The sequence below is a fragment of the Pseudochaenichthys georgianus genome, chromosome 9 (genome assembly GCF_902827115.2).
Source record: "Pseudochaenichthys georgianus chromosome 9, fPseGeo1.2, whole genome shotgun sequence".
Lineage (NCBI taxonomy): Eukaryota > Metazoa > Chordata > Actinopteri > Perciformes > Channichthyidae > Pseudochaenichthys > Pseudochaenichthys georgianus.
The window spans coordinates 9,747,184-9,760,868 of NC_047511.1; the positions used below are offsets into that span (position 1 = coordinate 9,747,184).

Genomic DNA, 13,685 nt, shown 5'->3' on the forward strand with positions numbered 1-13,685 from the left:
CCTGCTGATTGTTTTTTTCTTCATGAAAGACTCCTTGAAACAACCATTTAAAACACATCACTGTATTATTTAAACTTTTTTTGCATCAAGGGTATGTGACAGTGAGGAAAATAAATAAAATGGGCGGCAGTAAGACTAGCGGTTTAGGTGACACAAAAATATAAAAAAAATGTTTTGGAATGAAATAACATGAAGAAAGCCCCCGTTTCTCATTTGGAGTAGTACTAATATGACAATCAATGTCATACAATAGCTAGGGAGAACGTCAAAGCAGCAGGTAGGCTACACCCATGCCTGCAAAAGGAGTTCACAATATAGCCTAGCTAGCGAGTTATCAAACAGAGGAAATGTCTAATAATTCAGTCTCCTCTCAGCTCTTAAGCTCCCCCACCTTGTGTTGATTAATTATTTAACCACAAACTTTATTGTATAGCCAACCAATATCTTAATGTGTGCTTTTATCTTAATGTGTGCATATGTGTAAATGTGTATGTTGATTGTGAAGGATATACATATGTTATACATATTTTTATACATATCTGTATATTGTATAATTTTATATTCGGGATTGTTGGAAACGTCATTTCGATCTCTCTGTCTGTAAACACAAACCGAGTAAGATTACATTAAAGTTGACTTTGAACTTTAATGCTGTCTGTGATTTGAACACAAGAGGGAGCTCTCTAACCAGTGTTGACAATGTTCAAACCCCTTAGTTTAGCAAGTGGCTGAGGCCCGCCTCCACACAGGTTTTCCACTTATTCAATGCTCTCTCCTCCTGTCTCAACTAACTCGCTCCAATAAAAACCTAGTATGTCTCTTTCACTCACTCGGCCCCCTGGTACTCCGATCATCTCCGTTGCCTCAAAACGAAAGGTTGCCAGCCCGAAAGACATGCTAAACGAACTGGTCTCACTATCCACAAAGACATTTAGAGACTGCACCAACAGCAGTACAAAGATGCCCTCAACAGTGCACGCTACTTCCACTACTCCTCTGTAATACAATCTGGCAGCAATAACCCAAAGTCCCTTTTTTCAACTATTAACAAGCTCCTCAACCCCATGGATAATATCTCCAACTCCACCACCTCAAAGTGTGAATCCTTCCTCTCATTCCTCCAAAGCAAAATAAAAATAATACACAGCAACATAGCCAACTCCTCCGTCTCGTCCACCACCCATCCTTTTCCGGAACCTGCCTACCCTCCTCCTTCCAGGCACCCTTTTACAGCCTTCAGACAAATGATCTCACTGGACATAGTTGCCCAAGTCACCGGCATGAATACCTCAACTTCCATCCTGGACCCCATGCCCTCCACCCTTGTCAAGGCCTGCCTCCCTCAACTCACTCATCTTATCACCACAGTCATTAACTCCTTTCTGTCCACTGGACTCGTCCCCCCTGATCTGAAACTCGCTGCTGTCACTCCCATACTCAAAAAACCTCAACCCTGATTCCCTCAATAACTACCGGCCCATCTCTAACCTCCCATTCCTGTCAAAAATTCTGGAGCGAACTGTTGCCTCCCAACTAAAATCCCATCTGGACTGCAATAACCTTCATGAACCTTTTCAATCTGGTTTCCGTACTCGCCAAGGCACAGAATCTGCCCTACTCAAGGTGACCAACGACATTCTCCTCTCTGCTGACTCTGGTTCCCTCTCAATTCTCATTCTCAGTCGCATTTGACACGATCAACCATTCCATCCTCATCAACCGCCTCCAGTCTTCCATTGGCATTACCGGTACTGCCCTCTCCTGGTTTAAATCTTATCTCTCTGACAGACATCAATTCATCTCCATTAACAACTCCAAATCCCCCACAGCCCCCGTCAATCATGGCGTCCCTCAGGGTTCTGTACTTGGTCCCCTTCTGTTCATCATCTACATCCTCCCAATTGGACAAATCCTCCGTCAACACCAACTACAGTTCCACTGTTATGCTGAGGACACACAGCTCTACCTCTCAACAAAATCAATTTCTCCAACCACACACTCCCAGCTCAGCACCTGCCTCACTGACATTAAAATGTGGATGCAAAAGAATTTTCTAAAACTTAAATGTGACAAATCGGAACAAACTCACTTACCCGCTCAACCCAAGATTTTTCTCTTACCATCGATGGCTCCATTGTCAACCCCTCCACTCACATCCGTAACCTTGGCATCATCCTCGACTCCACCCTCACTTTCCTCCCTCATGTCAACCAGGTCACAAGAAACGCTTTCTTCCATTTAAAGAACATTAGACCCTCCCTCTCATCGACCGCTGCTGAAACTCTGATCCATGCCTTTATAACATCCCGACTGGATTACTGCAACAGCATACTTTTTGGATCACCTGCATTCATACTAAAAAAACTTCAATATGTCCAAAACTCAGCTGCCCGCTTGCTCACCTCCACTCGACGCTCCGGCCACATCACCCCTATCCTCCATGACCTCCACTGGCTCCCCATCAAACACTGCATTGACTTTAAAATATTACTTTTCACTTTCAAAGCCCTCAACAACCTTGCCCCCCACCCCCTACCTCTGTGACCTCATCCAACGACACACCCCCACCCGTTGCCTCAGGTCTGCTGAAGCTAACCTACTGCAGCCCATCAGGACAAAGCTCCGGACCTGGGGTGACAGGGCCTTCGCAGCAGCCTTCCCCACACTCTGGAACTCCCTCCCCAGCCACGTCAGATCCGCCAACACTCTCACATCATTCAAACAATCCCTCATGTGACGACCCCTCCCCCCTTCTGCCTGGCTCTGCTCCCTGCCTTGCTGTCCTCTGGCAGGTACTGGGAGTGTCGTCCTGTTTGTGCCCGCCCATCTAGAGGCGGAGCCACAAGAAGGTATAAAGGTTGCCCAGCTGCAAGGATCACTCTCTGATTCAGATCCTGGCATGCTGCAGCAACCTCAGCCTACAGCCTGTGCTAGGTTTGATGCACCCTCCAACATGCTACAACACCCTTCCACACACCCACACACTGCTCACACTACTGACAGTCTAATTCTTACATACATTATTCATCAGAGGTGTTCTTCTATAACCTGTTAAATAAACATATATTTGGCATTTAACTCTGTGTGGTCTCCCTGTTTGTTCCAGCCTTTGGAAGGTTGTAACACTCACCTTTTCAATCTTGCCTTCAACTCCTAATCAACTAACCTCTTGCCCTTATTCCACCTAGCTTAGCACTTTCTACTTTTGTTGTTATTTTGTTTTACTTGCTTGTAAGCGCTTTGAGCACCAGGAAAAGCGCTTTATAAATGTAATGTAAAATTATTATTATTATTATTATTATTGCTAATTAGCCCAATTTACTAAAAGCAACAAAGAGGTAAACTTTGTCCTTCTAAAAATAAATAAATAAATAGGAAATTCGAGTGAAATAACAAAACCAAAAAAAAAAAAAAAAAATACATTCAGAATAGGTGCTCGTAAAAATATGCTTTAAGATACATTTCCAATGATGACTGACTCAGCAAGTCCTATGCAAAGTCTTTGTAGAGGCAGGGATGGAAAGGGTAATGGATTTTCTCAAGTTGAAGTAATGTTACTTTAAACATTTTAACATGTATTTGTGTAAGAAATGTACCTGGATTAAAGAAAACAATGCCTGTAGAATTTAAAACATTACGAAGGCAGAGAAAAGTGTTTAAAATGGAATCTCCAATGAGGCTGCAGCTACTGTAGAAACACACATTTTAAAGCAAAACGTGATGCTGTGTTAAAAAAAAAGTGTTATTCCCAGAAGTGGGTCTGCACAAACTGCAGGTAGACCTTTCCAGTAAAGTAGTATTTAGCTTGTTAGCCAGACCCAGATGTAACATATAGTGGTATACAATTATTATATTATTCTTTTAAAAAGCTTGTGAAGCACAATACTTGTGTTTTTTAGGTGTAGGCCAATACATTTGGGGGTCTGTCTTTTTTACTTTTGATCTGTTATGTTAATAAAAAGATACACTGGTGAGCGATTGATATATCCAGATCTGAGACTTATGGGAACATATTTTATTTTAGTGAACAAAGGACAGGACCAACTGCATTGATTCATAAATATTTTATGTACAAAATATTGTTATAAGTATATTCAACATATGTCACATTCGAGTAATGATAACTACTTTAAATACAGTTGATCGTTCTTCATATGTCACAGTACATACAGGAAAAAGATCACAATTCTAGGTGACTTTGTATACAATAAATACATGCTCTGGTCGTAGGCTTTTTTTAATTTATTTTTTACAAATGTACAGTTCGTTTTTGAACATAGTGCAAGAGTGCAGTTGTCCCTACAGCTGTGGCCATTGTAAAATAACAATAGCTTACACAGAAATATTTTGGTTCAGTTTAATACGGCAGAATCCGTGACAAAACTCTTTTCTATTTCATTAATCTAAATGACCAAACAGATCGTCTTGAGTTTGGAGCCAAAGTGCAGGAAGCATTGGCATATCTACAATGGCCACTTCTGACTGCAAACAAAATATTGATGAGAGCTTGCTGAACATGGCTGAACACTTGCGTTCCTTGGCACGTAGTAAACATACAAGAGTGTGGATCAAACCTACTTAGTCTTCAGTCAATTTAACAACCTGCCTGCATGTTTTTCCATCCTGATCTAAGTCTGTAGTGTGTTTAATGCAATAACACCAATCAAATATCCACAAACATATGATTGGTAAAGTATGTGCATGCATGGCAAGGCTGTACGACTTACTGTGAGTTCTCATCCAATTCAAAATGGCAAATACAGACTAATATTAAATTCTTAGAGGTCCATTTCTGTCCCTCCATAACATGTGTTCACATTATCTAACCCCTGAAATCAGGTCAAGTTTTGTTAGTTTTTTACAGTAAGAGCAGGTTGCAGGTCAACAGAGTCTAAAGTCACAGTTTGACACATGGCAGAGTAGAGCTCAATTCAAAACTTATGACTCTGCATTTCTTCTCAGCTGAACTACTGTATGTTCAGCTGGCCACAGAGGTCTGTCAAATATTTTAAACAACTCTACTATAGTTCTTCGCTTTCATAGAAAATCTAGTTTTTTAACTTCACAAGTCAATGTTTGGTTCATGTTTGGTTCCAAAGTGGGCTGAGCCAAAGGGTATTTAGTTGGTTGCAATCTGCAACACTCAATTCAAATCCTACACACCGTCACTGAAGTCTGAGCACGATGTATGTACACTGAGCTAGCTACGATAGCTTGCAGGATTTCATTTTTTAAGGCTAAGTATTTCAAATGATTTCATCTCAGTATTTCATTTTTTACATTTTACCAAGTTTTTAGATTTTCCTTCTGGTAAAATATTTCACATGCATCTTGACAGACTTCTTCCTGGTTCAGCTACATGAAAAATATGACTGTCTGAGGGTATATTCTAGCGAAGCTTCGCATCAACTCTACAGAAACGCTGCAATTTAATAACATGCACTCTCTGGATTGACGTATCCTGAATATCTTTATTTCTGTAACGTAAATGTGTTGCTACAAGTGCCAATTTGCCTGGATAAGAGGATGTGATGAGGACTTGATGCATTCAATGTGTGTGAAAGTTCATTTTATCATCAAAATCGAGTAAAACTCGATCCTGTTTTGCTGTTTTATTTGGCTCTATTGTTGAGCTCACGCTAAGCACAGACATTCGTTCATTCAATTTCACTTTTTTGGGGGAAAACAGTGGCTACCAGATTAAGCAGTGTCCGACTGTCAGGAGTCACCAATACCACAATCTGGGATTACTTCCTCCAACTCACTTTCCTCTCATGTCATAAATGATTTATGATTGTTAAACATGAGTCCTTATGAGCTCTCAGAAGTAACGACTCAGGTCCATGCAGTTTTAGGCAGGGGTTGACTGGCCATGTGGCATAGCGAACATGTTCCTGCTGCTCGCCTTGCTATTTTGGCCAACACAACCATCTTTTCTTTTTTTTCTCCCTGACCGGCCCCATAAAACAGGTAAGGCGGCCCATTGTTTGTTTTTTATCCAATTGACACTGGGCTGACCCAATCACATATGTTTACCTTCCCCCTTTGGACTCAGTAAAACAGCACATCTGCATAAGAGGCCAACATGGATAAGAAACAATGCAAGAGGGCCGCCTTGGACATAGCCCTGGACTTTTCAAACCCTTTAAGCATATTGCTACTCAGAGAAACTCAGCCAGTGGCTCCTCAAGTCTCCATCTAGTAACCATAGTTACTGGTAATTGCGTTTCCAGGGCATTTTGTTGTTATGTAAGATTATGTGAATCTTGACATAAAGCTTAATATGAGCTGATATGCATTCGTCTTCAGGGCATAACAACCTATCAAAATAAATGGTAGGCAGGTCTGGGCTAAAATGCCAGAGTAGAGTTTTTGTTGTCTTAGTCCACCCAGATAGTCAGATAGACGGAGACAATGCACTTTGTTTGGTAAAGACTACGGATAAGCATCTCGGATCACCAACAGATGATGGGTTTAGTTTGCTACAGGCATACAAAATAGTCCGTCATCAGGATTAGAAGATTGGTGCTGATTGTGTTCTTCTTTTTCAACATTGTGAGAAAGCATCTCCTTCCCAAAAGGTGCCCTTTGAATTAAATACATTTCCTTGTCACCATAGCTATGACAAATTGTCGACTTACTTCTGTCTTTTGAGGATCTCCTCCATGTCAGAGGCTGTAATGGTCTGTGTTAGCTGAGGATGATATATGAAAAGTGCTCATAAGCAACATACAGAACCACATAGCCCTGACTCTACACCCTGACCATGCTCCACGTCAGTTTCACATTTTCACAATTTCTTTGTTCTTCAGTTCTCCGCTCATCTGCCCTCCTCCACAGGACGAGTTTCAGATTTCAGCTTGACGAACTCTTTGGCCACTTCGTCCGCAGCCCGCTGGGACAAGATGCGCATCACCGTCAGGCCCGTTTCGTCAGTTTGGACGCGCGGGCCGATCGGACACCAGCAGACGCAGCTCTTGCGGTCAGCGATGTCCCGGAGCTGGATCACGGCCATGCCCACCACCCGGTCCGCCCGGCCGAAACAGTAGTCCTTCACCGTCACCTGGAGCTCATAGCAGTCCGGGGACTCCTTACCCAGGACACTACAGAGCAGAAAGGACAATCGAGAATTGGCCAGAAATCTCACAACACACTGAGCTTATTTGTCGGTGTAAGAGTTCACAATTAAAACTCACAACTGGAAAGCCTCGTTGAACTTCGCCGACCAGCTGTTGTTCTTGGACTTTGTGGTGAATTTGCGCTTCTTGTCGGCCAGGAAGGGACCGACCATGGAGACGTCCACGAAAGGCCGGAACATCCCTGATGTCTGCCACTTCATGTCATTCACTGCGATGACTGGACGGACAGAGGAAGAGAGGCAGTGAGGATGATGGTGCCATCAGATGATACAATTAAGTGTAAATATATATATTTTATTCTCTTTTGATCCAATTGAGTAAGTATGTGCTCCATTTGCATGACTATTTGTCAGTTCTAAAGATAAGAGTGCCTGACAATGATATAGTAAAAGTATTGTTTCAATAGAGTGGTGCAGTGACGAGTCCTAAAACCCGGAAGTGAGTTAGCATTGTACCACTACCGGTTCGGTCGTCTCAGAGCCAATGGGATTTCCCCATAGGATTCTGGAGAATAGCTGGAAATAAGGTCTGTGGTTGACACACATTTAAGAGACGGATCACGTTCTGTTCAACGACATTAAATCCATCAGCAGTGACCCCACTGGTGATTTTTGAAGAGTGTACGTGTCTGGAAAACGATGGTTGTTACCAAGTGGCTGAATAGGACTACAGAAGCTGTCGAGGCCGTTGTACGTCATTACACCGAACACGTAAACACTCCCGCTAAGTTTGTTTGCCCTGTTCAGCTTGAAAGCAAGTACCTGCCTCCTGCAAACTGTTAAAAAAACGCTTCAACTTGTACCATTTTGAATATGTATTTTTGAATATGGATCTTAAGTTGGCGTGACGTTGAAGTCGTGCTGCTGTACTCGGCTGTAGCTCGTTTATAGCATAACGTTAGCATTTTGCTTCTATGATTAGAATTATGATTCGAAAATTATAAAAGTAGGGTAGACATGTGGAGATTATCCGGCTGAACAAAACGTGCATTTATCAAACAGGTTCGTTTTCCACAGATCTTATTTCGAGCTATTTTCCAAAACCCTGTGGAGAAATCCCATTGCTTTTTTGTCGAGGGAACCGCCATGAGCAGTTTTTTTCCGGGTAAATAGGTCATCCCTGCACCACTCTATTGCTGCCTTATTTAAAAAGGACCATGTTTTGAACGTTTCCTATAGAACTATTAAGAGCCAATCACCTTGCATTACTGATGACAATCAGTCTGTTTTAGTCCATTTTTAAAAGGGTATTGAAGTTACCCCGCAAAGACCTAAGACCTATTTATTTTGATTTAGACAGCAAAATAAGGTCTTTTCAAATAACCAATCCTTTGAAATAAAACCTATAATTGAGCCAAAAATAATGACTCTTAATGTTTATTTGGCTTCAAAGTTCAGCCTTGATTATAAAAAATGTACCTTGAGGTTACAGAAAATTACAAATATGAACCTGAAAATTAGAATAGTAAGGCCCCTTTAAGGACAAGCACTTGAACCCAGAAATACAAGGTATAAACAACTACAAGTGAATGGCTTAAGACATACAAAACAAACCGTTTGGTCCTTTAAAGGCACACTTGGAGATTAGGTGTGGGACAGTATGTCGTTTAAATATTTAAGGTTGCAGTTTAAACATCAGGGTTTAATTGTATTTGTTCGTGCTTTTGGATCTGATGACTCTCACCTTTGACAATGATTTTGCGTTCTTTTCCGAGCATCATGTCGATCTGCAGTATGGCCTCTCCAATGGGCTTCTCTATCCCCGAGCCTGCAGAGCACAACCACCACGACAAACATTAACAAGACTAACAACAGCTTTTAATCCTCGTATTTATGCCAGTGCTGCTGCATTGAGTCACTCTGTGATTTAAAATGTATATAATATTATATTTCAGCTTTTGTAAAAGTTGCTAAAATACCTTTTGCTATAATAGAGCATCATGACGCTAATTTGAAATGTGACATACACTTTCCAAGGAAGTGATCATTTACAGCAGGGGTGTCAAACTCAAGGCCCGGGGGCCAAATCCGGCCCGCGACTTCATTTAATGTGGCCCGCAAGAGCTTTCAAAGAATATAATACGTTTATTATACGGTTACATGCCACTTTACTACATGTAAGTATGTTGCCCATAAACTGCATGTCCCACAATGCATCTCGTTTTGAGACATGCCCACTGAAGAGACTTGCAATTATTTGCCCTGGACTTCTGCTTTCAAACGTAGTTAGTTATTACCCTATCTGATAATAATCCAATTCAGAGGCAATAATATAATATAATACATTATTTTATATATATATTATATATTTATATATATGTATATTTATATAGTTACAACTGGCCCTTTGAGTGCAACCATAATGCTAATGTCGCCCGTGATGAAATTGAGTTTGACACCCCTGATTTACAGCATAAAACACGTGTGCTTTGTCGAAGATTGGAAGTAGGAAACATGTCATCACATCAAGTCCAAAAAGTATATAGAAAGCTTTAGTTTATAATTCATGAACCTTTAATATTGAGGTGTTTCTCCAGATTTCACTGAGGTGTATTTATCTCAAAAGAATATGGTAATGGTTATAGAGCCTTGATTTCAGACTGATGCAGAGAGCAGTGGCCTTACCCCTATCAGGTCGGATCTTCTCATTTCCCGTGATCCTGATGCCCATCCCATCATGCACTGGGAGGACAGGAGAGAGCAGACATGTTAAGGACACTCTTTACCAACCCCAAATCCTGTAGACTGTACATGCAGTGTGTGTGTGTGTGTGTGTGTGTGTGTGTGTGTGTGTGTGTGTGTGTGTGTGGTTACCTTGGGAGTGCTGTGTGGTGACAAAGGTCTTGATGAGAGCGTCGGTGCTCTGGGAGTAGAGGGAGAGGGCGTAACGCAGTGAAGCTAGTTCAGGACTTTTCTCCACAAACGCCTTCTTCAGCCCGTTTCCTCCTGCGTGGAAGTATTGCTGTAAGAGAAGAGACGAGAAGCATGAAGGAGAGAAAGTAAACATTTAAGGTTGAACGACTCAAGGTCAGAACAACTCTGAGAAGTATGAGTTTAACAATCTGTGGGGTGATTTTATGGAATGGTTTGGAGCAGGAGTTCAAACAAAGCACACGCATAATTCAGTTTAAAAGGATGTACAGAAACACTTTTTTGGAAAAATATGAGAATGAAGAAAGGTGATTGAAGATGAGAAATGATTGTGTATGTATAAATGTAAATGTATGTAGGAATAACTTGCATAATGATTTAAAGGACAATCATTGATCAAGTATAAATAAGCATTTGCTTCCTTCTACTCCCTTTCGGACACATATGATTTGTTATTATTATTAATATGAAGACATTTTTTTTTTTTTTTTTTTTTGAATATACAAATTATTACCATGAATGTGGATAAATACTGTATTATAACAATACGGTATTCTGTTTTTCACATTTGTTGTTATTTTTTTAATCTGTTCGAAATAAAGACTGAAAGAAAGAAAGAAGGTTGAAAGACTGATAATACACTTTGTGGGGGGTTTCCCCTTCCCTGTAGTGTGTAATATAGGTTTTTGTGCATGTAACAAAAAGTCTTTAGGGAGTTTCTCTCTAACTTTTAACTATGTCATGCATGTTTAGAAATGCCAAAGAATTGTACAAATGTCTCGAAATTGTCTAAATGCTGCTGATTTTTTTGTGTGTTTTTCATGAATTTACATTTGAATGTCCACTTACCTTGATGGTCTCCAGCCCTGCGTCCATGATTATACACTGTTTGGGCGTCAAGCTTTTGGCTTCACCCCCTCCCTGCAGGAACCAGAGTTCACAGACGGACATTAGACACACTTTCCTTAAAGGTGGGGTAGGTAAGTTTGAGAAACCGGCTCGAGATCGCTCGAATTTGAAAATACACAACCGGAGAAAATCTGCCACTTCCTTACAGAGCCCCTCCCCCAACACACACGAACGCGCACATGACCAATGAGGGCACGAGATAAGTTTGTGCCCCGATGGAAGGCTGACAGGCAGGTAGGCCAACCAATCGGATTGGTTGTACTTTTTACAGTATTACGGCTTCTACAGATGAACATTTTTGTATGGATTTTTTGTCAAAGCACTTAAGATATTCATTGCTATCGGGATGTTAAGAGCATTCCATGGAATATAACAAAAAGTGTATCTCGAGCCGGTTTCTGAAACTTACCTACCCCACCTTTAAGGGCAACACTCAAATACATAAATACAATTGAATCCTTCTTATGTGTCTTCAGAAGGCTACAAGTGGCAATTCTTTTTTTACTGCATGTGTTACCTTGAGACTGGACAGTCCTTTAGCTGCTGTGAGGAGCTGGGCACCCTGGAGAGAGAACAAAGACGGTAAATCAAGATCACCTTGAGACTGCTTCCAATCATTCATGCTTCATTGTGTGTCACATTTCTCTCTACAGAAGAAAAACTGCTCGGATTCAACGCGATCAACGTGTTCACAGAATGAATCAAACTGGAGAATTTGCTGCCATCCGCCACTGGGTGGCAGCACAGCTCAACATAATCACAATTGATATCTGCAGATTGAGCAACCCCCTTCCTTAGTGCTCTGACGATCCCATTGATGACAGGAAAATGCTTTTTGCCATATGTGAGCGCAGGTAGCTGACAATGAATGCCTGAGCTTTGCTTTGTGGAGACACAATACGCTTGATAAAATAATTAATAATATAAGCATATTTATGGTTTAGGATTAAACCATGCATTGATGTAAGACCATGTGAATCCAGGTGTTGCTATAGTTACACAGGAAAACATGCATAAAAGAAATTCACACTGAAATCCCTCCCACACCCCTTCTAGCCGTCACAATGTATTCTTTGCTTGCTTTTTGAACATTAAAGCATGTAAACATGTCACAGTAGAGGCGAGGCACACAATACAAATACCAATCAGGAAATGAGCAGAATAGGGCCCCTTTAATACTTCTGCCCGAATTACCGCAAATATATGATTATTCCTATATATTATATATGATCTAAAACAGTCTGAAATCCACCTTGCAGGAACCCTGTTTTTGGTAAATCTGTGCTTTATAAAGAGTTTGGCAGCTGGTTTTCAGAAACTGTAATTAGAATATTTTTTTTCAATCCAGCCCCAGTCTGCTGCTCCATTACCACAGGAGCAAAAAGGACATAACAACAAAGCAAATCAATGCAGCAAAACAACCTCATTTACTAAAAGGGTTGGCTCCAATAGAATAAGCTAGTCTATGCGATTGTAAAGAACGGGCAAGTCTCCCTCTCTGCCCTCTGAATAAAACAATTAGTATGTGAATCTGGAATCGTGATGACTGTCAATACATTTGACAGATAAAATAAATGATTACTCATCATAAAACAGTTGTTTCCATTATCTTGTGTTAATGTTCTTTTTCTTCTAGCTTTGTAAGGGCCAGATTTGACTGAGATTTTTGCAGCAGAGGACAGGTTTTGACGAGTAAAGGCCCTGACACACCAAGCAGTCACCAGAGGACTAGCCGACGCTGAAGTCGGCTGTTGCCTGGCCGTGTTCTCCTAAGTTTTGGCCATGTGTCGCACGGGAACACACTGCACCGACTTCAGTGCGTGAGTGGCAATAACTCTCCTTACCAGCAGGCGGCGGTAGTGTGTATTCGTCATTCAAAAGAGGCAACAACCGGAAGACAGAGAAGAAGAAGAGTATCTTTTCTCCGTAATATCATACAGAGCTGGCCTCTCCTGGATCAAGGTGATGAGCAGGTCTTCGTTTGCATCATTCCAGATCGCCATGATGAGATGAAAATGAATAGCAGTCTGTGTGTGCCTTCTTAAATCGTTTGTTTACGTCCCTCACTTCCGCTTCGCTTCTCATGCACTGATTTGCTAGCTGAACAGCCAATCAGAGTGATTATTTGGTCCGACTGCCAGACCCGATGCATGGCCGATTCAACATGTTGAATCGGCCATGCATCGGGTCTGGCAGTCCAAATAAGGCGTGTCACGGTCGACGGTGCGGGACACACCAACCTGACTACGGCGCCGCGAATGCCCGACAGCCTCTGACGGCCTCTGACTCCCAAATATCGGGTTGGTGTGTCAGGGCCTTAAGAAAAACGTGCGGAATTAAAAAGATGATACCTCTAATTCGGCTTTATTGATTCTGATCCGTCTTCCTTTCTTTAACCTGCCTTTAGTGAGTCTGACAACGTTATACGAGGGCAGTACTTGTTTACGGTGAGAGTGAGTTTAGTTAATGGCGGGATGTAGTTGTGCCGGTTGAGGTTGAGGCTGTTCTCACCAGACTGTCGTTGCTCTGCGGCAGGACGATGGTCTTCTCCAGGCTGCTCAGGACGATCTTCCACAGATCCTTCAGGATCCTCTTCAACACCGTCTTCTCACAGACGTCAGCAAAGATACTGAGACTGGACACAAACAAACATAGCATGTGAGCTAACACTACAGTCTTCATGAAGTACGAGATCAAGTCTGAAATGTGTCTTGCTTCACAATAGCTCCATTTGCAGCAGAGACGAGGACAAAGATACAAGGAGAGA

The 13,685-nt window shown here is 41.6% G+C and overlaps 1 protein-coding gene across 1 annotated transcript in view; it reads right to left on the reverse strand.

Annotated features, from left to right (window-relative positions):
- Window positions 1-4,055: 4,055 nt before the first annotated feature.
- Window positions 4,056-13,685, reverse strand: part of LOC117452310 (protein unc-13 homolog B) — a 146,620-nt gene continuing 136,990 nt past the window's right edge. Inside the window, 8 exon segments of the mRNA XM_071204287.1 lie at window positions 4,056-7,103; window positions 7,197-7,356; window positions 8,823-8,906; window positions 9,764-9,820; window positions 9,953-10,100; window positions 10,859-10,930; window positions 11,436-11,480; window positions 13,430-13,553. Of these exon segments, the coding sequence (XP_071060388.1) occupies window positions 6,821-7,103; window positions 7,197-7,356; window positions 8,823-8,906; window positions 9,764-9,820; window positions 9,953-10,100; window positions 10,859-10,930; window positions 11,436-11,480; window positions 13,430-13,553 (973 nt within the window). The 3' untranslated portion in view covers window positions 4,056-6,820.